The 25,888-nt window shown below is 44.6% G+C and overlaps 1 protein-coding gene across 1 annotated transcript in view; it reads right to left on the minus strand.

Moving 5' to 3' along the window:
• GNB5 (G protein subunit beta 5) overlaps positions 1-25,888 on the minus strand; it is a 259,462-nt gene that overhangs the window by 128,425 nt on the left and 105,149 nt on the right. Inside the window, exons 6-8 of the mRNA XM_078684840.1 lie at positions 8,681-8,824; positions 6,501-6,592; positions 6,124-6,172 (exon numbers count right to left, since the gene is read on the minus strand). Coding sequence (XP_078540966.1) covers positions 6,124-6,172; positions 6,501-6,592; positions 8,681-8,824 — 285 coding nt within the window. The remainder of the gene's footprint in view (positions 1-6,123; positions 6,173-6,500; positions 6,593-8,680; positions 8,825-25,888) is intronic.

Genomic DNA, 25,888 nt, shown 5'->3' on the forward strand with positions numbered 1-25,888 from the left:
AGATTGACAAGATTGCAGGGAAGTAGCAGCCTCTGTGTATCTATTGGGTCGGGGATTTTAATTGTACTTTATGTAGACATAGGTCAGATAAGGTTTGTGGGTTAACAGACACTCCAGGAAAACCACTACCGCATCTTATACATACCGCACAGGGAGATATTATTATTGTGAATGATTTGTTTATCGTGAATGATTTGGTCAGTAACTTGGAAATTCAATATCCCATTTATATGGGCAGAAGTGTTATTGATTTTATGTTAATATCTAGAAAATATGCCTCCCTTGTAGTCTGTTTTGAAGTGGAGCCAAACAATGCCAGTGACCACAATCCTCTCACTGCCTCCCTGATTGTAGCTTCCGAGGAGATTGAAGGGGATGGCCGCCCCTTCAGTATAATTTGAATAAAGGAGTAAGAATGAAGTGGAGTAAGATAACCCCCCGCCCCTATTTGAGAAAAGTTTTGTAAAGACAAATGTAAGTAATTTTTTGGAATGCCTGGATTATGACTCTCCCCCTGAAATGGTTATACAGGGATTTCAGGGAATTTGTAAGGTTGTCTCAAGTAACTTGTTGAGTGTACAAGCACGCAAAAAGATTTAAAGAAGGCATTACATACAAACCACCGAGATAAGACCTTAATTAAGAGTGCAAGGGAGTCTTATAAGCGCATAGTGGCACAGAGGTAGCAAGACCTGAGGAAGCAGGCCTGGGAGGACCTAGAGAGAGCAAGTGCGCTCAAAGACTCTAGGTGCTTTTGGGAGGTAATTAACCGCCCATTGTTTACAAAGGTCACAGGGTTTATGGACTCATTGATACCATGGGACTTGTGGGAATCCCACTATACTAAGATTTTTAACCCAAACGGTATCATTAGTCAGGAACTAAGCCAGGTAGATCAATTATATCCATTGACCGCTCATTATCTGAGCGACACCCTCACAGTGAGCGAGGTAGAAGAGGCCCTACAGAGAGGAATACACTTAAAAGCCCCAGTCCCGGATGGGGTACCTCTTGATTTATTTAAAAGTAATATTCAACTTTGGGCACCTCTCCTAACAAATGTCTTTAGAGCAGCAATAATGGGTCCTATTCCAACATCATGGCAAGAGGCCATAGTGGTCCCGGTGTACAAAAAGGGAAAGGAGGAGGATCCGGCTTGTTATACGCCCATTTCCTTAACTGACTCCATGGTCAAGGTATCGGGGAGGGTAATTTTAGCACGCCTTGAGACCTGGGAGACTCTAAAGGTATAATGTCCCCTACACAATATGGCTTTCGAAGAGAAATAGGGACAAACAAACAGTGCCTTAACCTGGCGCTGATCATGGGTAAGTACATACAGGCAAGGAAGGGGTCTATACCCCTCGCCTTCATGGATTTGTCCAGTGCGTCTGACACTGTTAATAGGAGCAAACTGTGGGGCATGATGGAGGAAATGGGTTTTGAGGAGCCTTTGATCACCCTATTGCGTAGGCTGCAAGTCGGCACCACCGTAGCTGTAAGATTTGGACCTCCTCTTCCTTCTATATACAAATGGACTAGAATCAGATTTTAAAGATCAGGAGTTAGACTTACCTAGACTAGGGGGCAAGCCAATACCGTTGCTGTCATATGCGGACAACACAGTTTTAATGGCTTTAACCGCTAATAGCCCACAGAAGTCTTTTAACACATTCACAAATGTTATGCTAGCTCTAGATTTAAAGGTTAATTTCACTAAATCCTATGTCATGGTCTGTGGACCAAGTCATACCAAATCTAGAAAGTTCATGGTAAAGGGGAAGATAATTGACAAAGTCTCGAATTTTAATTACTTAGGGAATGTTTTTAAAAATAAACTGACCTGGGAACACCTCATTATATCCAGGGTACAGAACACTAGCCGTGCTGTGGAAGGTCTTTTCCGCTTTGCATGCAAGTTGGGCCATAAACCCGTAGCGGAATTAATAACCTTATATAAATCGAAATGCTTGTCTACTGCCACATGTGGGGCGGGAGTATGGGGAAATCAAAAAAGTTTGAAACTTCAAACTCTAGAGAATAATTTTCTAAAGAGATTGCGAGAGTGTGGCTCACTGGTTAGAGGCGGCAGACCCGAGAGCAGAGGACGGCCCGGGACCAGGGTTCGATTCCCGACGCGGCAGGTTTCTGGACCAGGGTCAGCGGACTCGATAATTCTCTCGCCTCGGTGCCCACTCTGATCAGCGATCACACTCGGCAACTCTGGGCACTAGCTTGCCTCATCTTCACTAACGGCCCCACCAGACCGCCGGGGATGCCTGGTCTCACCCTGGAGATACCCATTAAGGGACCATCTCTCAGGGAAGCCAGGAAGGGTTTCGCAGCGGTCGAAGCGCGGAGGTACCCCTTCGGGAGTGATTCCAGCGCTATATAAGCACATAATTAATTAATTGCTGATATTCCCAAAAAGCGCCAATACAGCATTGTGCCACTCTGAGGTAGGGATTCATTTTCTTTCTGATCGAATAAATATTGCCCCATTGATACTCTGGGCAAAAGTCTGGCTGACGGAAGAGTTAAAGCTCACAAGAGAAATTATTAAGGATTGCATGTTACTGGATAATGCCGAGGCTATCCCATGGCTTTGCTATGTGAAAGGAAAACTTAATCAAATTGGCCTAGGGCATTTATTTGATAACCCTAATAGTATAGATATAAGCACGAAATTGACTATAAAAAAACGCATATCCTGCTGAGCTTGACAATTGCCGCTGGCCCGCAAGGTGACTATCTCATACCGATCAGCCTCTTTTATATCAGCAATTTTATCTGTTTTTTACCTGGAACGTACAATTTATATTTCTGTTGACCAGATTAGGCTCTGCACGTTGCACTTTTTAGGGGCCTTTCCTGAACAAGTGGGATGGTGCTATAACCTCACACCTTGCCCCTGTGACAACCTGTCCGAACAAAGCACCCTGCACTTTATTTTTTTTTGCACACTATACAAGGTCCCGAGAGTTCGGTTCCTTATACCACTCTTAAAAGACATCAGACCATGTAATTTCCAGGAGGATTTTACCTTTTTATTATTCTTTTCTACTGAAGTAACCTGCATGGCTGTTTTAAATGTTATTAGGATGGCGTTATCAATAAGGAAACAATATGAAATGTAATCAAATTCTGGTATCTCCTTTTTAGAAACCTGTTTTTAAACCTGTTTGGAAATCTTGATATATGTGAGCTATATGATTTTATTGCACTTTTCTATGTATCTAATTTTTATGTGTGCCTCGTGAATGTTATACTTTTATGGTTAAGTCGAACCGAATAAAGTTATTCTTGACTTGACTTGACATTGTCAGTTGGTGCCCTCAGCAAGTATAACAAGGTCCACTGATGCACTTGACAGCCATGTAATGAGAGAATGATATCGTGGTGGACGAAGCTATCTCTCAACAACACCATGAGAGAGTACCCTGCTTATACTACTCTGACATGGTACACCTGAAATTCTTCAGAAGCAAAAATTACTAACAGTCAGTGGTGTACTTCAATGCACACCACGGGGCAGTGCATAGAATTTAGTTGGAGGAATACAAACACAACTGGCTCTGCCCACTATGGCACCTGAGCGCCCTTTGAGGAGAAAACCCAACTGCTTACATCCACTCACACATTGATAGAGACCACTTCATTTCTATTAATGCCCCAGTTAAGCTGTTCTTTACACTCAAAGAAAGGAGCACCATTTTTAAAGCAGACACATAAAACAGATGCATCTTTAAAAAAATATTTTACAGAAGCATCTTTTAAAATAACACCGTTTTCAATTCAGCATATCACTCTGCAATAAAAATATTTTCATAATTGTAAACTTTCACTTAAGTTTGTATTTATCATTTTTTGTATTAAATCTGTTTATATTAACTTATCTATTTCTCTTGACACGCACACACACAATTATCTATCTATCTATCTATTTATCTATCTATCTATCTATCGATCTATCTATCTATCTGTCTCATTGTTACTCTTATTTTTGTTCACGATGGGTAGAAAAACTCCCAAATCAACGTTTTTATGTTTTAAGTGGGGTTTTTCCATATGTGTGTGTTTGTGTTTCAAGTATGCTTCAGGTAGTTTGTATTTGGGAAAGAGTCCCCATCCCCTCCCAATTTACATATCTATCAACAGTTTTGTGCAATATAATGAAGTGATTAATTTCGTCTAAGATACTTTAGGAAAACTATGTTGTTAAATATGTTTTGAAAAGTTTTTCTACAAAAGATATTTTGAGGAAATCATGTTCTCACAGGCTACAAAGGTAGGGTTCATGCTTGAGGCACTATCTGATAGAACCTATAACACTTTGGGCACAGAAGTGAAATGTCTAAGCTGGGAACAATGGAGCGATGGTTAAGGCAGCCATCTCTGTAGAAAGGCTGGAGGCTGTGGATCACCAGCGCTAGCAGCCTACCAGAAGCAGCCCCACCAAATGTGAAACTGTAAATGTTGTCGCTTCGACACACATGTCTCCCTCAAAGAGACCTCTCAGGAATTATCCCATGCCCTTTTTCCCAATACTTTCAGGCAGTGCTTAATTTGAACCGTGGTTTCCGGTGCTTGGCACCAGCACTTAATTGGCATCACCAACACTTATGACAGTCTGACACATGGTGGGCTGTTGGTCTGATTTAGAGTGAGCACAACAGTTGTTTACTAATTCAATATACGTTAAAAATTAGTATTACCTGCCGGCCCCAAGCTAATGTTGTAGTTTTGGAGGATTGAAATAGGCCGTATTTTCACACTTTTAGGAGTGTGATGGTCAGTAGCTGATTTGGTACTATCATGGTAGCGCTGGCAGGGGCAGTGGGTGGTGAAGGCTGCAGTGGCCTCCTGATGAGCCCTGGCACGTCATTTCTTTACAAATTAAGCCCTGCTTTTAGGGTGGGGGAGCTTTGGCTCATGCTAAGCAAGCATGACTAGTACTAGTAAAAACAACAGAGTATGAATCAGGTATGTTATGAAAAGCAGCCTCGATGCAATGCCAAGCACACTGTATTTCTTTGCGACTGCAGGCAGTGTTTTAACAACTGCTGTAAATAGATGCTGTTGCTAAGTGTGGTGCCTCCAGTAGCCAGATCGGTGTGTGGTGTAGGTGAGGTGTAGGTAGATCCGTGCGGGCATGGAGTGTTTGGCGGGAGTCTGGTGTCACTGGCAGTGGTTGATGGGTCATTCAGGCACCATGACTGTTCAAGTCAGATGCTAGCACCAATAACTATCCTGAGAGCTGCGCTGCGGTGCAAGAGTCACATTCAATCAGTCACAGCAGCCACAGTGTCAGCTTTCAAAGAGAGGAGACATTGATAAATAAATCAGGTGTCAGCAATCTCTGAACCAGAGTGGGGATATCCCAGCGTGGTGCTGTCAGAAAGGACGTCACTACTTCCAAGTGCTTGGAAATTATATCAGATAAGTTGGATCTATGATATCACCTCAATGTGCAGGTTATAAAGCATTAGAAGCTCTCTCAAAAGCCCTTCATAGAGTAAGGTAAATTGGCAGCAGTGAATTGAAGCCCTGCTTCTGTGCTGCCTCCTTATCACAGTGAGAGTTCCTACTATTATGGTCGCTGAGAGTGCATCATGTTTTGGTTGAAGTCATGCAGCCTTGGAAAGAGAGTACAACAACACCCCACACTACACATCTTTGATGCAATTTTGACGGTATAATAGGAACTGCTGAAGGCAAAATTGTCAGATGTACATGTCCAGATGTTTGAAATGTTACCACAATCTATCAGCAGACAAGCCCCAAGCCCAAGGTGGCTGTCAACATGTTTTCCAGTCTCATGAGATGATTCAACCATGCATGGAAATTTAAAGGCAAAAAACCACATAAAAAGTCAGTCGGTGTGGGCGGGGTATTTTTAATGTTTCCAGTTTCTGTAGTGCAGTTCCTTATAAAAGTTATGTAACGTGTTATTGTTAGTCCGGTATGATATAGAGGCATGCCAGAGCTCAGGCATGAGGTTTAACATAAACGTTTATTTCCTGAGATGAGGGTCAGAACAGCCCTTAAAGGTCTGCTCTATGCGGTCCTTAATCCAGGTGATACCATGATACGTCAAATTAAATCAGAGTAAAGACAACCTACCGTGGCATCATCCGAGCCTGACGCGAATGCATCGCCGCTGGGGTAGTATCTAAAGAAAAATAAAGTGCATATTACTTTCTGCTTTGTTTTCTCATGTCCTAGGCAAATATATTCACCTCACCGCATTGCAGCATGCTTAGAAGTCATGACGTAGGCAAGGGTCTCACATAGGTAATTCATTGATATCTCCAGATTGTGGACCGACTAATTAAATTATTATTTCTGAGATTAGGTGCTTATACAGTGGCTGCAATAATATTATAATTTACATGTTAACTGATTGATCAAGCGGATCCCCAACTTTATGGGCAGCGTCTTCGCATTAGAGGCACCAGAACTCCTTCGCAACAAAACCACGTGCACAGGCAGAGGCTCACCTGACACTGTTGATGTCAGATTCATGTGTTTCAAAGGACTGCACGCACTGGCCGGATCGCATATCCCACACCATTGCCTTTTTGTCACATCCCTATAATACAAAAACATTACTGTTAAACGCTAAGCGCCTAAAGGTAGGTCGTTTTGCAGAGGTACAATGGAAATGCTCAATTTATTAACTCCTTCTTTGCTCAACTAAACACTTCCTTGTTCGAAAGTACATGGCTCATTGTTTACAATACAACAGTATTTTGTAGACTGTTTGGATCATATTTCAATGCATCATACAAAAAGTGCAGCTCGGATTCTTACACGTGTGTCGTCTTTATATCAAGTAATAACAGCTTGAAGCATTTAGACCATGGTTGTGTTTTCTGTGGTTGCAAAACACTCAGGTGCACATAGCATTTATGTCGAGCCTGCGATGTGTTTCTGCACCTGGTCAAGATTGGGCACTAAAAATGGATGTGTAACAAGACTTATAAGAGTCTGCTGATCGCATTATTAGCAGCGGCGGCTCCTTGTTAATGGCAGAGGAGCGTCACCCCACTGGCTCAGCCGGCAGCCGAAAAATAAAACTATATAATTTTATTTTGCTGCTGCTGGCTGAGCCAGAGTGTGTGGGATGGGCGGATCGGGCCGGGCCCTGGGGAGGGGGGGCGAGTGATTTGCACTGCTAACTGTGCATGTCTGTTTGGCCGGCCGTCTTAGGCTGACCAAACAGACATGCGCAGTTTGGTTTCTCCAACCTAGCTGCATCACACAGCTGGGTTGAAGAAAAAGCCCAGAACACCTGTGCCTGAGTGAGCGTTAATCCAGCCCGCTCAGGCCAATCCCGTGCAGCTCTCATGCTTCATGAGAGAATCACAAGATTGTACAGTTAGTCTCTGATTCTGTCCCAGGGGCTGCTGGGACCAGGAAACAGACGAGGTCCGAGGCGTGAGGCGGCAGAAGCAGCATTGGGTAAGCTTTATTTAAATTTTGTATTATTCCCCCCACGACCCCCAGCCCCTCCCAACCTATCACTGTCAATATGCATTGGCCGCTACTGATTATTAGCCTGTGTTTTTAAATATAGCATTGGCACTCACAAAATCATCAAACTTGGTGGTAAGTGCCACATCTAAAACCACAGCTAGTGCAAAGCGTGCTTCGCTCCTGGCAGACTCTAGTGCTAAAATGGGAAAAACTAAGGGGATAGATTTGCGCAAATTTTGTGCTGGGTTATCGTCACAAAAGTGATGTTAACCAGCACAAAATGTTCCTTTACCAATTTACTTTCCAGCGTTAAACTTGTTTTGCATTGGAAAGTCACCCTTGATGTAACGCAAAGCTGTTCGTAGCATTGCTTTGAGTACTTAGGGACAAGGGGATGTTATATGGGTGGTACATGGGCCTTCCTTTTTACGCAAATCCCTATCTACAAACAATTGTAAAACAGTGTTTAGCGCAGAAAATTTACAGTATCTGAAAGGAGGTGTTAAGAGGATAAATATTTTCATTCCTCCTTTCTTTCCCTACTTTGCATGCCTGCTGCACTGTGCAGCACACATACTAGTGGGAAGTGTTTAAACTTGTCTAGTCATAGCATTCATTACATGAAAGATACCTCTCCTGCACAAAACCTATGCTGACTCAGGCACGTACCCTAGCACTATGGCGCTAAGGTGTGTGCGTAGCGCACTGCGGCTGAAATCAGCAACGGCACTGGGTAGAGGGGAGGAGAGTGCCGCAACTCTGTACATATGGCGCTCTCCTGCTCCCCTCCTGTCACGCAAAGCAGCGCAGCCTCGTTGGGTGCTTTGCTGCGTTGTGTGACTTTCTTTTGAAAATCAGCCTCTTCACTTGTACTTGATTTAATCTTATTTTTCGCTGCTAATTCACTATTCCTATTTTGTGTTTTTCACATCCATCAGCAATGAATCAAGTGAACACCCCTATAGAGTAAAGGTCCAGACTTGGGTCAGGACCCCCATGAGGACAAGAGGGGCAGCAAGAGATTGTAATGAATCCTCGTTCAGGGGCGAAAAAACAATTATTAGTCAAAACTAATTTAATAATGTGGTAACTAGTGGCTGCTAGTCTACAACTCTGATGAAACTGGATGACTAAAGCAAAAGAGGGAAAACTCAGTTAAACACAAGACCACGCTTCACGCGAGACCAGCAGCCCGGCTTACCCCAGACACAAAGGTGTTCCCCGTTTCAGATGGAGCCAGGTCGAGGCATAAGACGTCTGCTCCGTGGCCGTGGAAACTCTGCAGAAGCTGCCCGCTCTCGACATCCCAGAGAGCACATGTCCCGTCCCCGCTGGCCGTCAGGATCTGCGGAACCAAGGATAAAGAGGACAGGGGGCTTCCATCAGTGAACGCGTCCATGAAGACACAAACACACGCTTACAAGAAAACATTTTGTTCAATGATGCGGCGCACGTCTATTTGCATGAAATGATTACCCTCATGGAAGTTTGACTACTCAACCAATGCATACCATGCTTTCTTCTTGAAGTTTTTCCTAATCCCTGTGTTTAATCTCAGATAAGCACCAGAAACCATTCTAAAGCCATAAAGGTCACTTACTTAGGGATGTTCAATGCTGCTCTATTTGAATGAGCCCGGCGGGCTCCTGATCTCAAGTCTGCCAACATACTTACAATGTGCAAGGAGGCCGTTACATATTGTAAAATGAAATAGACCTGATCATTGTCAAACCGGGAGATAATGCTACGAATAGTTTGTTCTATTGTTCTAAATTATTAGGTGGATATTGATTCCTTTAGTTTATAAGAAGAACACATGGTTTAAATTCTGCACTGCTGGTGACATCCATGCTTTAGGATTGCATTGTTATGGTTTTAAATAAGTACAAATACAAATTTGAATCCATAAAATCTGCCTTCTCTTCATGTTGAATTTAGTAGCGCCTAGTCAGCTAACATGTAATGGCGCTGGGGGTCAGTTCCCGGGGTAGGACTAGCTGCCGATAAAGAGGCGACCACTTCAAGTCAAGAAATAGGGGCCTTTCTGCCTACCTCCGAGACAGCATTCCAAAACTGTCATATAACCCAAGAAGATAGTAGTAGCCATGATTTAGAAACGTTATTTTCACACTCAGTGTGAACAGGGGCGTGTGGTGGCAGTCCTTTTTGCTGCATGCAGCTGGGGATGCACAGGTAGTATGTTTCCCCAGCACAGAGCCCACAGGCACCTGGCAGATTTTGAAAGCCGCAAAGTGCCCTGACACCGGCACTGCCCTGATGTATGGAATCAGTGGGTTTCTTAAAATATTTGGATTAGAACAGCCAGACTACCTATACTATAGATATATTTCCAGTACTCTGTCCACATTACCTCACCAGATACACCAGTTCCGAAATGCCTCTTCCTGTATACTGGACCCTGGTATTTTTAAATCAGATGTGCAGAGTAAAATACACATATTTTATTTCAACATTTGGAAAGAGAGAGATTCTATAAAAGTAGTGAAGGGAGATTTGTTTTCTCCACTAAATTGCACGGAAGTGGGGTGATTTTAGGTGGGCAAAAGCTAATTTGAAGCCATTTGTGGTTTTAAAAATTGGGGTTCTCCCATCATGAAGGTTAAAAAGTTAAGTTTACAGCAAGGCAAAATCATCAAGTTTGTGTCAATCAATAATCAATAAATGAATGTATCTGTTATTATGAAGTTCAAGTCAATCAAAGTCATAAGTCATAAGAAAAACTTTCATAAAGTTGCCTCAAAGGAAAATTTAGTAAAATCAGGTCTCCCATAAAGATAGTTGTCTAGTAGAGTACCACTTTTTGACATGGTCACCCCCATTTTTTGCCTAGTATTTGATGCAACTTTGACTTAAGGGCACTGGGTTTCTGCTAACCAGGTCCCCAGTGCAGTGTCGTTTCCCAAAACAAGGTGCAATTGTTCCAAATTTGGCAAGATCTTACGCCCCCCTGTAAGTCCCTACTAAATGGAACCTAGGTACATAGGGCATGGGTACCACAATGGGTCCCGAAAGGCTGCAGCAGGGACCCACCACAAGACTCATGCAGACTGCCAATGCAGGCTTCCTTGAAATGGTGCAGAAAAAAGTGAAAACACCACATGGCATAAACCCTGTGTGCCATGTCCCCATACACTGTTTGAAATATATGTAAATCACCCCTACAGCAGGCCTCATTGCCCAAAGGCTCTAAGGAAGATGCATTATATTACATGTGTGGTCAGATCTGCATGAGCAGATATGCCCCTTTGCTGTCTAGTTCAATTACTAAGTAGTACAAGTGAACAACGTAGACATCTTAAGTATCTGTACTGGGCACTGGTCAGTACCAGCTCCCCAGCTACATGATGGCTCTACTGAAATCTACGGCGTTTAGTATCAAACACCTTGTCTTAATAAATCCATACTGATGCCAGTAGTGGGTTTATTAAGACATGTACCCAGAGGGCACGGCACCTAAGATGTTCCCCCTGAAAACCTACCAACCTCTAGTGTGCTGGTTGACTGGTAATGACCAGCCTGCCAATACAGATGTGTTGACCCCCTGGAGGTGACAGCCCGTGCTCTCTGAGGTCAGAACCAATATCTTCTTTGACCAAAGGTGTTGTCACCTCCTCCAAGCAGGATGGCTAGTAATAGGCTTCAAAGGACTCTGCCACCTTTGAGATGCAACCCTGGCTTCCCCCAGACAGGGGAATTTTCACCCCCTACCCAGGGACCATTAGGCACCAGGACTGGTGGGAATATTAGCTAGTCAAGAGGTGTGTTCACTACCAGGCTAGTTACACCCCTAAGGTGGGATACCTGAAGTGCACACGGAAAGTGGAGTTCCACCTTCTTGGTTTTCGGTGAAATTAGATACACATGGTCAGGGTTACTGCCACTCCACACAGGAAGTGGTCATATAGGGGGTGTAGGCACCCCAAAGGTAAGTAGCCCTTGGCTACTACCTTACACACCTCTTAATGCCCCAACATTGAGTGTTTAGATGGCACCCCTGACACTCAGACCAGGCATACACAAGAAGAAGAGGACAAAGAAGAGTGAAGAAGCGACAGCTGAGGAAAACCTGTGGACTCATTGGCGCCAAACCTTGCCTACTGCACCTGTTCCGACATCGCAACAAACCGACTCATTCTGCTGCTATGCATCTCCCAAGAACCCTGGTGGGATACCAGCACTTTGCAAACTGCCAGCAATCTATCTCCCTTGGAGAATAGGAACTACTCCGCTGCAGCTTGCAGGCACCAAACAGCAAGTCCGATTTACCATTTTGCTGCCCCATGGTTCCTCTGATGCAGCACCTGCCCAGGTAAAGGTCTATGGGCTCAAGAAGGTCAGACCCATCTCCCCACCAAGTGAGAAGATGCCAGGACCGACCGGAGCTGCACAGCTCCAATACCCAGGGTACCAGATCCCTTGCAGTAACCAAAGCCTGTTTGAGTCCAGTCCAGACTCCAAGACTGAGCAGCCATCCGGAGACGTCAGTACCACAGAGACCCACTTTGAAAGTGGCCCAGCTGTCATGTTTATGTCCCCACAACCAGCAAGACTTACAACCGTGAGTGACTGTGACGCATAAGCCCAGCCGGCCAAATCAATCTGCACCTGAGCGCCCCAGCCCAGGTACCTGAGGACCAATGTGTTTCCTTGCTACCAAGGCCCTCACGAATCGAGCCCCCCGTTGGTAGCTCCTGGACTTATCCCCAAATCCCTTTCTGCAGTCTGCTTCTAGGCAGCCCCTTCTCTCTCCTTTGGTGTAGTGCACAATGCTACCAACCTGACCAGCACCACTGCACCCAGATGCTCCAGGGCAGGTAAAGATGAACTGCTGGTGGTTCTTCAGCCCATGGCCCTCTACCAGCTGAGGTCCTGAAGGGGACCCCCGGAAACCTATTGCAAGTAACTGTATGGTGTATATGCCTTTTTTTCCATGGAAAAGGATTACTGCATAAAGACGCATTTAAGTGGACATTTTACTAACCTATAAAAATCAAAAGTACTAACTTGATCCCAAAGTTCTTGGTGTTGAAATTTACAGACAAATTTGTGCTATTTTTCTAAATTGGTCTCGGATGTATTCTTGAGTGTGTGTCTCATTTATTGCCTATGTGAGTACAACAAATGATTGGAACTACCCTCTGATTAACCTAAACTGCTCGACCACACTATCACAAAAGAGATCAGTTGGGATTATTACTTGTGCCTCTGTAAAGCAATATGGGTTGCCTGGACTCTCTGCACAGTGTACCTCGTTTTGGTGCACTATATTAAGAGCCAGCCTCCTACTAGTGCCCTACGCTGCTCAAAATATTCAGGAAAAGTCTCTGAATTCTCATCTTCATTGCACTAGCTTAAATAACACAATTCTAACATTTGCTACATCTACACACAGTTCACATAAAATGATCTAATCAGGTTAGATTAAAGAGATACACGCTTAAGCTCATTAATTTCTCAAGAGCCTCCACAATACAGCTTCTCTAAGCCTCCTTCCAGCGTACATTATCTGCAACAAAACGAGATGCATTGGACCAGCCTGTTCCCTGCATGTGTACTATTGCACTTAATTATAACATTCTATGATTATCAAAAAAATGAAAACATTTCATATGAGAAGGAAAGCAGAGGAACATCGTATTTGTTAATCTGGACTTCCGATTCACCTAGAAACAAAATGCACGTGTCATGAAGCAAGATCGTAACCAACGTTGGCTATTTTAAACACAAGCCTACATTATCTAGGGTCAATCTAAACATGAATAATATACAGTTGCGTGTTTACACAGTGCGTTCTAGCTAGTTGGCACAGCTAGGCACAAACAAGATTTTACAACAACAGCAACAATAATCGAGAACAGTTTGGCCCATCTTGGCTGTCTGATCAGTAGAAATACCCATAATTCAGCAGCACCTGCAGCACACTTTATCTACTTTCCATTTGTTAGGAGCAGCAATCTGCACGTGGCAAGGGGTCTTTCCGATTTTAGGTTCCAGTCGAGCCCAAAACAAAGGTCTCATTTTAAGAGCCATTTTAAGGGTCATCGGCCCTCCTTTTGCTCACCTATCACCCAGGCTGTGAGCCTCCTGGAAACTAACACCTAGACACCAGTGCAAGAAAACAAAGGCACACATCGTGTTACTATTTCACAAGTACTTAAAAGAAACCATTGGAGGCAGGTTGCTTAACTTTGTGCAACTCCATGTGTAAGGGATATACTTGCAATGTAAGAATGAAAGATGTATCTGCATGAGTAATTACACAATATTCATATTTATAGCACTACTCATGTTGGGTGTCAGAGCACTTTACATTATACCCCGAGGCACACTGTGCAAGCTTCACAATAAACTCTGATAACGCTTCTGCTGCACTCTGTTTTTTGAACTTGTTGACATCAGCCCTGAATCTTCGGGAGCATCAGCAGAGCAGTAGCGGTTGCCAGGGAACAGGGGTGGCGATGCAGGAGGTGGTGAGGTGTGAAGTGGTGGGGTGGAGGATACAAAATATAACAAGCATTTACAATGCAACGGTTTCGCCTTACAAAAAGTTAGACACGCTTTCAGTTTTAGTAGAGGAGACCCCTTGCCTCCCACTGCAGCTGAAGCATTTCAGCGCTGTGAATTAACCCCCTCCTGGGAGAGTTAGCTCTACTTTTTCAGAGAACTTTTAAGGCATCTGCAAAGTGGACTCTGGCCCAGGGCCCCAGCCTTTCAAAGGGGGTGGGAGTGAAGGGGAGGTGTGGTGTGAAAGAGCCAGCTCTGTTCTACAGATTTTTGCGCTCATCACTTAAACTATTTCCAAGATTGTCTTTAAAAATTAATCTATTTTTTAATTTATTTTTAATGTATATTACAGACATTTTGCAGACAAAATGTGTTATACAAGGAAGCCATAGCTGGATGGATTAGTGAAAGTATGAATGGATGAGTGAAGGGGTGAATGGAATGATGAGGGAAAGGATGGATAGATGAGTGAATGAGTGGAAGGATGGATGAGAGAAAGCGTAAATAAATAGATGTATGTGTGAAACGGTGGATGTATGCGTAAGGGTGGATGGATGAGTGAAAGGATGGATAGATGAGTGAAAGGGTGGATGGATAATGAGTGAAGGGTGAATGGATAATGAGAGAAAAGATGGATGGATGCATGAGTGGAATGTTGGATGAGAGTAAATTAATTATTTTATTGGTGGAAGTGTAGATGGATGTGTAAAAACAGGTGGATGTATTATTGAAATGGTGGATGGATCAATAAAAGGGAGGCTGATGCATCAGTCAGTGGATGGATGAGAGAAATTATGGATGCATTGATGTATTGATAAGTGAAAGGATGAATGAATAGATAGATGGATGAGTGAAAGCGTGGATGTAAGGATGTATGAGTGACATTTCACAAAATGGGAGCGAAATTAGGAAAGCAAGAGGGGGGTTCTAGAAAGAGGGTAAGGTAGCTGAAAAAAGGAGTTTACAGGAAAGGCAGAGGAAGAAGGCGAGTGCTCAAGGAAACTATTCACGGAACCAACTTTACTCTAGCAGCAGTCTGGCTTTTCTGATTTCTGGCAGCCCCCAGGTTCAACTCTGAAATCCAGAATTCAGGTATTTGGGGAAGGTGCCTCAACTATATCGAACCTGCAGGGCTTTAGAACACTAGATTGAGGCAAAGGTGTTGCTACTCAAGAGAGACCCCGTCACTGTAAAGAAATAAGATTCTGGGTGCCGTTACTGTCCAGAGACCACAGAGCAGATGCAAGTCTACACTTTCTGAGACTTTGATTTAGCAAAGAGTGCTTGGAACACAGCACTGGTGTTCTCAGATGTTATAGCCATGGGAGAAAATCCAGCAAAATATAACTCAGGCTGCATCACTCATGTATTTGTGGAGTCCAGAGTAAAAAAATTGAAGCGGAGTCCTTCGTAGTATGAGGAACTGTTTCAAAGTTCAAAAAAATATCCAGTGAAAGAGAAACCAAGGCAGATCCATCATCAGTGTGATCTAGAGGTACTAGTCATGTTAGTTACTTCATCTTTAACAAATTGGGCCCCGTTGCTTTAAAATGTATAAATAAATGTTGCACCATGAGAAAGCAGGGTGGCTAGGGAATAACGACCCTCTACGCAGCCTTCTGTCAGGGCAGCACTGTGCTTACTGTAACATGCACAAAAATGTAAGGCTGCTGCTACTTATTATGGTTCTATTTTGAGTAAATACACTACAATCATGGCTTTTTCAATCCCCGCATTGCAACACTTTCTTTATTACCGCTCTTTATCCATGCCGCCATCTTGGAAATGATCACCCCCACATGGCTGCGGCTCTTCATGTTCAAACCTTTATTAGCCTTCTTTGTCTACCCAGAGTGGTACTGGTGGTGCTTTTCTTTCAGTGTTGCAATGCCTTTGTCTTCTCATCACACATTTCTGCAGTATTGTCTTTGTAAGGCCTTAGTCAAAACTCTTAAGATTTGCCTTTTCATGACTTCAAAGGAATCCATTCATTGCCTGACACACTAAAAGTCAAGCTGATTTGAAAAGATTATGCCCAAACTGCTATAATTCCATAGCCACGCCTTTCTTAATCTCGGTTTCTGCTGCGAGTTGACTTCCTTTCAGTGCTAATAAAAAAGGCCTGACCTACATACAATTTTAGGGGAATTATCTCAGTGTGAGGTAATTGAATGGGACACTCAAGAACAAACTTCAATAAAAATAAATCACCAGATGAAGTTGACAGAGTGAGGGGAAGAAGAGGAAACAGAAGATGCGCTGTCAGCCCATCAGCCTGGGCACTGGCGTGCACTAATGTATTATTCTGTGGGTGAATGTTCTTAATGTGCTGCTTTGGCAAGATAATTTCCCCTCCTGACAGGTCGATAGTGGACAATTACATGCCCTGAATGGCACATTTTACAACAAAATTCTCGGTGTCAGGCACAGTGCGCAATTAAGCTTTCTCCCACACTCTAATCATGCTGAAAGGTTGGAATTACCGGGAACAGGGTGAAACTGCCACAAAAAAAATCAATGCTGTACATGTTTTTAAATATAGCAACTTATTACTAAAGTGAATTTATTGTGTGGCTGTCTCAAAAACGACTCGCCTGTGCCAGCTGAATACTGCATGCACTGAAAAGTAAGTCCAGAGCGAAGTTATTTTGCGCGTCTCCTGCACACATTACATGTAATGCATATGAAGCTGTTCTAGAGGCGGATTTGGCGCTCATTTCTCGCAGCGACGCGTGCACCAGACGCCATCCCAAAATAAACAAACCACACAAGTGTCAGACCTGACAAGAGTCCAAGGGGAAAAAAAAGTTAATTTGGTGAAGTGCCCTTCGCCCCCACGTGTCTGCCAAGGGACACAAGCCGGCTTTGGGAAGGAACAGCCAAGAGGGAGACAGTGCAGCAGGAAGAGACAGCTGCAAGCTGCGCTTGGCCGGTGACTGCATTGGACCGCAGGATGTTTCAAAACGAGAGAGTAAAAGAAAGGAAAAAGTCCAGACATAGATTGAGCAAAGAGGAACTAGTACACCTCCTGATCACAGAGAAGTGTGACGAGCGGTACGTCCGAGCACACGAGGCTCTTAACGTGAACCCGGGCAGTGCCAGGGAGGATGTGCCAGGGAGTACATGCACACGGGTGGATGTTTAAGGAGAGCCCTAGGGCGCTTCAGGCAGGTGCACAAGGGCATGAACCTCGATTCCAGAAGGGGTGGGTGGTAAGGGCACATGCCGGCGGCAGAGATAGGGCACAGCAGGTCCACCCGGGTACATTTATTCAGCCTTCTCGTTCTGTCAGCCCTCGCCTGTCACTATCACAAGAACCACTGCCCTAATGCAAGCACGGCTAATGTCCCCTCCCGTGATCAGTAGAGTAATAAAATAGTCCTATATGGGGTGCAGCGGGACTTGGTGCCACTGCACCTGCTGCACGACGGATAACTACCCCCCCCCAATTCCTGTCATCATAGTTACCTAAAACTGTCATAGCTCCCCCCAGTGACCCAGTGATACGCCAGCATCGCAAGCTGCACCCTCGGCCATGGGAGAACCGGTTGGCTGTCAAAGTAAAATGAAAGCAAGGTGAGGGAGTAAACAGCTCACTCTCTCGGTGCGGACTGTCATTAAAGCTACACGTGGGACACTCAGTGAGTTAAACAAAACTCATCCAAGGCGGAGATCCCACGGCAGGATCCGGCTGCTCACCCCGGAGGCACTCGACGCATGCACGGGCGGGGTGCCAAAACCAAACACTGCGTAAAGCAACCCATGACGTAGTGCACACTTTACACCCTGCAATGAGACCCAGTAGGCTTTGAAACCCGTTGTCGCAGTAACTACAAATAAAAGCAAGCATCGCACAAGGCACTGGATTCGGGGACCACAACGAGCCCTTCCTCGGAGGGCTACAGAGCCGTCTGAGGGCAGCACACAGCTGCGCTTGCAAAGATCACACGCCACGGCACACGGGAAGCGGTGACTGAGTCCGGCTTCGGGAGAGCACACACTGTAAACAAGGAGCACGTGCACGGGGCTTTGGCTCTTGCAGCTTCACTGTCAGAGCCCTCAGTGCTACACTGCATTCTGGTACTTGCAGTTCAGGGTTTTAGAGGATTATAAATCAAAATTAGCAATGGCATACATTATATTAAAACGTATAAGACAGAGTTAGTTAAGCACCCTGGCACGGGACAGCGGGAGGGGGGTGGGGGGGGGGAGGAACGCACTCACCTGGACTTCTTCCGGCGGCCGTGGTCGGCATGAAATGAGGAAAACAAACAGCAAAAAAAACCAAGTCAGGTCCCGGGCCGCGCTGTGATTGGCTGACGTCACGGGGGTGTCCCGGGCCGGCAGCCAATCACAGCGCGGCCCGGGAATGACGTCACGGGGGTGTCCCGGGCCGGCAGCCAATCGCAGCGCGGCCCGGGACAAAGGGGCGGGGCTTAAAAAAAGCACCAGAAACGCCCCCGAATCGCGTTTTCGTGAGAAAGCGCGATTGACAGCCTCTGCCTCCCAATGGCTAGCCTCCATTTATGGAGCTAGCCAATTGGAAACAGAGGCTGTCCTAACCTCACTACTAACAACAAAAGATTTCGACTGGGAGGGGCTTCGCCCCTCGCCAAAAGTCGAAACCTAAAAACACTTATCCCCTCACAGCCGCCATCCGCCGTGTCTCCTCTGTTGCTTCGACCCGGTAGGAGGAAGCACACAGGCTCCCCAAAGCCAATCACAACGCTGCAATGTATTTTGTCTTAGCGAGATGGTTCGGTGCTCAGACGGGGACAGTTCCCCACCAGGCTTGGGCATGTTCCTCACCAAGCTGTGCATTACAGCCTGGTGGGGAACATGCTAAGTGCGCATGACTGTTTGGCCGGCCCCAGACGGCCGGCCAAGCAGTCATGGGCACTTAGTGTGCACAAACCACTCTTCCCACTGTGCCACCAGCCCCTCCTGACTTAACCCTGCCCCGAAACTATACAAAATAAAATGATAATAACAATGTTATTATCATTTTATTTTTCCTTTTTCCTGTTCTGAGAGTAGGGGGCAACCCTCTTCCGCCGCTGCGGAGGAGCCGTCCCTGCAGCACAGTGGACCAACTCCACACAATGGACATTGTAGTGCTTTGTGAGTTAGCAATGTGAGGGTACCCTTTTGGTTTCTGACAGACTTGACAGAACAGTGACACAAGTGCTTGAGTGTGGTTAATAGAATTCATGATGTAGAGTGTTCAGTTAATGGTTACACACTGAGGAATAAAGACGTTTAATACTAAGCCCAGTGAGTGGTGTGATCATTTGCATGTACCTGGGCTTGGAAGTATGCTACAACTGGCGATGAGATAGGGGATTACATAAACCCCATGACCCATAGAACCAAGGGTGCTCTCCCGGAGAGTCTGCGGTGTTCTAGTAAACATTGACTAACAGAAGGTTTGCTTGTCGCCAGCTAGAAATTTGCTGGTAAAGTCAAGATAAGAGATACTACGCCACAGTCTAACACAGAGACGTCGTTCATGCAGTATAACAACGCCAAAGGCAGCGACTACCAGATACAGAGAAGTGTTAAAGACAGTGATAGCTGAGTGCAAGGAAGCACTAAAAGTGAAAACATTTTTGAACATTTCTGATACAAAATAATCCTAAAGGCAGTAGAAACCAGATACAATGCAAAGAGGTCAGAAGGGTAAAGAAGCTGTACAAGAAACAAAGCCGCTATTCATCGCCAAAGAAAAAGACAGCGCCTCACCACCAGAGACTGGGCGCGATGACCCAAATGGAGGCATGCAGCTAGTGCTTGACGAAGGTTTCTGTATGAGCGGGCAGCGATGCTGCTGGAGCGAGATCCACTCTTGACAGCAGAAAGTCCCAAAAGTTATGATGCTGCCACATTCCTAAAACCAATGCCTCCCTTCGATACTACCAAAACGGAAAATATTGGTGACAGATGGACTGCAGGAATTGAAACCTTCAATAATATAATTGATGCGCTGGAATAGCAAATGACAAAAAGATGATTGAATATCTAAAGAATTTAGTGGGTGAAGGAGTAAAAGAAGTGTTAAAGAAAATACCACAAGGTAATTAAGTGATGAACAATCAAATCAAAAAGGCATTAAACACTAAGTTCATTTCAATGCTGAATGTTGTCTATGAAAGGTACATTTTCAGTCAGAAAAGGAAGAGAGCTTGTAAAACGATTGATGAGTATGTAGAAAGACATTCAGAGCTAGTTGGGATGGCACAAATAACTCTAAAGGCATATGTGATATGTGCAAAGGTGGACAACAAGACTTGCATCATGTTTTATTAATTTGTCCTAATCAGAGATTGGTAGAGGCCCACCGACAATATATACTACCGCTTCGCATAAGACATAATGCTACATTAGCTCAAGATTTAATCATGTTGTGTATCTCTTCCGCTAATGAATTTGTTTGTCATAACTTGTCTAAGTTTTTAAAAAGTGTCTTGAAGTTATTTTAAAGAAAAACGTACAATCTTAATTTTTTTATTAAGTGTATGTTGTACATGTGAATCAGACAAAAGACTACGTATTCATCTTTTAAAGTGTTTTACACGTTTCATTATTATAATCTAACAATACTAATTTTATGTATCTGTATATGTTGACCTCAGGCGAGGTCTGAATCAAATAAATAGCTGATTGAAGTGCTGTAGAAAGACTTGATTTGCTCATCAAACATTGTAAGTCACCCGAGTTCAATGATGAAGAGGCCATCGTCTCAGAGTAATAGAAGGTTGTCTCTCTGATTCCGTCAGACGACGAATGCTGAAAGAGACACTCCGCTTGGATTGAGTACTCGTGGCTGCCAGAGTGGAAGAGCAAATCGACAAGCAGCAAACATGGAGACCAAAACAGCCCAAAATGAATCAGCGCTGAGTGTGAAAAGTAATTCAAAATACAAGGTCGAAGGCTACAAAGTGATGTCTCCAAAGAAAAAGAAACGGGAACGCAAGTCTGATGTTTCATTTAATGCCGAACCATTTAAAGTTGTGACTAGTAAAGCCACATGGTGACTGCTCACCGTCCTGGAAGTCCATTACATGAGATTCTTTGCATTTCAAGCACCTGCCTCAAGCTTCGCCAACTCCAGATGTAAAAAATGAGACTTATTCACCTGTGAATCCAGAGAACCCAATGACTGTACCAGTGTCTCTGGCACCAGTGCCAGCCATGGACACTTCTCTTGTATCTCCACAACCTCACAAGATCAGATCTAGGAAATTGATTTGAGCACTGAAACGACGTATTGAAGAGTTCTGATGTGCATATGTATTATTGCTTTTTATTTAACAAATGGGGAGATGTAGTATCTTGGGAATTAGCGATGAGAGGATCCTTTTGGTTCCTACGGACTCCGTAGAATAGGGATTTAAGTTCTTGTGTGTGGGTAATAGAATTTCTAATGTTGAATGTTCAGTTAACTGTTACACACTGAGGAATAAATACATGTAATACCAAGCTCCGTGTGTGGCATGATCATTTGCATGTGCCCGGGCTGGGGAGAATACTACAGACATGACTGCAGTCGGCCTGCAGCCAGAAGCTTTGGGATGTCCTTTAACCAGTGTCTGCGTCCTGTCATACACAGGTTAAAGTATGAATGCGAGCAGAGATGTCCTGTTGCAGCCAGCGTCATCGTCCATGCATCTACTGCAGTCCTGTTGAGTGACTCTAGAGACAGATGGACTATGTTGTATCCAGCTTGTGTTTGTTTTTGCTTCTGCAGGTTGGAGTTCTTGTCCTTCCTTTTGGAATTTGGGATGGTTGTAGTGCTGGTCAAGTCATGCCGCAGACCCTCCGTAACACAGTGCTAACACCTACCCCACACCCATCCATCACAAGCGTAACCAGTCAGTGGCCCTGCTAATAAAAGAGGCTGATTGCACCCACCACACTAGTGTCTATGCATTGTGTATGTGTATATGTGCACACATTTACAAGCTTATCATGAATAGGTACACATTTACAAGGCTGTGCAAAAAAATGGGACAGTTCAGTATAGAGGTGAGACTAAAGGCTTTAGTTCCACTTTTATTTCTGACCTGTCCCGGTTTTTGCTTCTCAACATGTGGACATTTTAGGAGGGTTTTAGTGCTGGACACGTCATGCAGCAGATGCTCTCTAGAGGCACTACTAACACCTACCCCACACCCAGGGCTTTAAGTGGGTCAGTTCTCACCGCTGCCGAGCACCAGCAGTTTTTTAAAGGAGGACTCGAAATGGGTCTCTATTGGGCTCTGTTTTGTGCCCTGGCACAGGTGGTCTGTTCTTTTCCGGACTGCAGTGACAGCAGGCACATCGATGTGCACTGCTGACACTGCTCAGCTTTGTAGGGGAAGGGAAATCCTTTAAAGAGAGTCACTTTCTCTCTGGATTTCCCTTCTCTTTTTGAAATCCAGGAGCAGCAAAATTGTTGTGGTGTCACCGGGGCTTTAAATGGAAGCTTTTTCAATATTATGCACAAGCCACAGTTGCTGCTTATGTATCTTATGCAACTAACAACCCTTTGACAAAGCCAATAGTCCTGACTTGTAGGTATGTTGTTACTTGTTGTATCCTATATCTAGATGCAATGACAGAAACAGCAAAATACCAGTCAGGCGGCACGCTAAGCTAAGCACAGATTTTTAAGCTTACTTGTTTTTAAGCCACTCCCTTAATTACATTGGCCATGCCCCTTAGAGAGACCCCCCCCCCAGTTTTTTCATCTCACTTAAAGCCCTCCCCACACCCATCCCATCACAGGCGTCACCAGTCAGTGGCTAATAAAAGAGGGCGGTCGCACCTGCCCTGGACCAGTTATGCACCCACCACACGAGCGTCTTTCATTATTGGACTTAGTATGTGGGCTTAGGGAACACTACTTTGCAATCATGGCCTATTTTACCATGCTTTGCTCATCCACTTTCTTGCTCAGTTTACCACGTCATGGCGGGCACCAAACAGAACAACGTATTTTCTTCATAAAGTGGTGCACGGCTCCGTTCAGCGCCCACACCAGTGCATGCGACTGCCCTATTTGCATTATTTAACACAAATCAGCATGTGGCCAAAAGTCAATTGGTCTTTATGTTGGGGTTAAAGAGCACCTTGACAGAAGAAAATTACATCTTGGAGAGGGAAAGAAAACGATCATTTTGCACTGCCCCGCTGACATCGCCTATCAAACACAAATTGGAAATTTCTGACATTATCACCCTCCAGAATCTTGACAGGTTCTTCCTCACTGAGACCTGGTTGAATGACTCCTCTAATACTTTGTTTGATCATCTGGTACCCACTGACTACTCTATCCTCAGAAATTACAGATCCGACAAAATTGGGGGCGGCGGCGCTATCATCTTCAGGAATTCCCTTCAAATGAAAGCCTTCCCTACCACCCTTATCCGTACATTCGAATGCCTATCCCTAGAACTTCAAATACATCATGGCTCGCCCTTTAGATTCCATGCCATCTACCACCCGCCCGGTAACTGCTCTTCCTTTGTGGAGGAACTCACTGACTTCATCAGTGACCAATTTTCTCAAAGTGACAGGCAGATCTTCCTGGGTGCCTTTAATCTCCATTGGTGCTCTTTGGAAGACTCGGCTGCCACCAAGCTTGCCACCTTTCTCTCAGCCAACGATCTCTTCCAACATTGCTCGGAAGCCACTCATTCCAAGGGCTCAATTCTGGATCTTGTTATATCCAAATCAGACCTGCTGACTACTGCTCCACGGGAAACATCACTTACAACAAAACTTTTACAACGCACTACCATTACAACGCAACAATTACAACACAAACAATTACAACGCATTGCTCTGGGGGGTGCTATAGGATAGGGAATAGGTTAATTTACTATCCAATAACCTTCCCTAGTGTCCACGGGGACTGGAGTTGGAATAGTAAATTAAACTATTCACTATCCAGCACCCAGAAGCACTATGTGTTGTAATGGTATGCGATGTAAAAACCGCGTTGTAAAGGCATGCGTTGTAATGTCATACATCCCTGCTCCACCCATCCATGTAGACTGGTCTGACCACATCCTTGTTCCCTTCCGTCTTCATTTTTCGCACACCTGGTCTGACAACCTAAAAGAGCTACTACCTGGTTCTGCAACACTAAAAACATTGATCTTGACACTTTTTTGTGACTCTGCTATGCGGTCACTTCCTAGACATGACCCTAATGTGGATGTAAATGTTCTCACCGCTCTGTGCCTCTCAGTCCTAGCAGTTGAAATCAACAATGTCGCTCCACTCCAAAGCAAAAGGAAAATACCCATCCCTCAGCACCTTGGTTAAATATAGCTCTCTACAATGAAAGGAAACACCTTAGAATCCTGGAGAAACATTGGGAAAAATCTCCTTCTACCTCCAATCTCTCTCTATTACGTTCAGCAAAATCGAAATTCCACAACCACATCTTCAAAGAAAAAGCATCACTTTTCAGATCCCTCCTTGATTCAGCCAAAAAAAGACCCCCAAAACTTTTTGAGCTCATCAAAAATCCAAACTGTTCTCCCCTAACTACTAAACCCGAGGACTCCACAAAGAAAGCAGCCGATTTTGCTATTTTCTTTGATGAAAAGGTCAAAACACTGGTGGATCAAGTTGCCCACCCCACCCCCTTTGAGGAGAAGAAATCCTTAGTCACCTGGCAATACTTTGACGGAAGATGACCTCCTCAAATACATCCTCAAAACCAAACCATCCAACCACCCTTCTGACCCCATCCCTAGCGTCATCGCCATCGATTTCTACACCCATACTCTCTCTTACTGGACCAGGCTAGTTAATCTCTTCCTCAGTCAAGGCTCCCTCTCTGTTGCCCTCTTCTAAAAAAAACCTCCGCTGATGGGACCAACCTCAACAACTTTCGCTCTATCACCAACCTTCCTTTTCTTTCGAAAATCACAGAAAAATGTGTTGCGAGACAAATTTCCCTACATATTATGGACAATAATCTCCTCACCGTTTTCAAATCTGACTTCATCCAAAATTGCAGGACTGTAACTGCCCTGTTGCAAGTGATTGATGATGCGTTGCATATACTCCACTCTGGGGAATCGTGTCTTCTGATTCTTCCAAACCTCTCTGAAGCCATTGACACTGTTAATCATAGCACCCTCTTCAACACTCTTCAACAGAGAATGGGATTGGATGGCACAGTGCTTAAATGGTTTGCCTCTTTCCTCTCAGACAGATCCCAAATGATTAAGATAGCAAACAGTCTTTCATCTCCATTGGCTGTAGGTCAAGGCGTCCCTCAAGGTCCTATCCTGGCACCCACTCTGTTTAATCTCTACCTGGAACCATTAGGGACCCTATTAAGCAAATCTGGAATCCATTACCAACTTTATGCGGATGACACTCAAATCTACCTCAAGGTGTCTTCCGCATACGATCTCTCATTACTCGGATCTACTCTCAACTCCATTCACAACTGGATGTTAGCTCACCAACTCATTCTAAATCCCGCCAAAAGTGAATTCCTCCTCCTTTCTACCTCTCTTTCACATCCTCCCGTTCAATCGTGGATGGATCAGCTGAACTTACTCAACAACAAACCCATCATTGTCGACAGCGCTAAATCCCTGGGTGTCATTCTTGACAAAAGACTCAACTTAATCTCCCACATCAACTCTATTGCCAAGAATGCACGGTACCAGTTGTGCCCTCTGTGGGGGATCCGTCGGTTCTTCCCTGAGAAACACTTAAAAACCTTGGTACAATCGCTGGTTCTCTCAAGACTGGATTATTGCAATTCTCTTCTGACGGGCCTACCCAAATCCCACCTCTCCCCTCTCAAATCCATCCCCCATTCAGCAGCTCGATTCATTTCAGGGTCTAAATGAAGCGACCACATCACTCCTAT

Source organism: Lissotriton helveticus, chromosome 3_2 (genome assembly GCF_964261635.1).
Source record: "Lissotriton helveticus chromosome 3_2, aLisHel1.1, whole genome shotgun sequence".
NCBI classification, from domain to species: domain Eukaryota; kingdom Metazoa; phylum Chordata; class Amphibia; order Caudata; family Salamandridae; genus Lissotriton; species Lissotriton helveticus.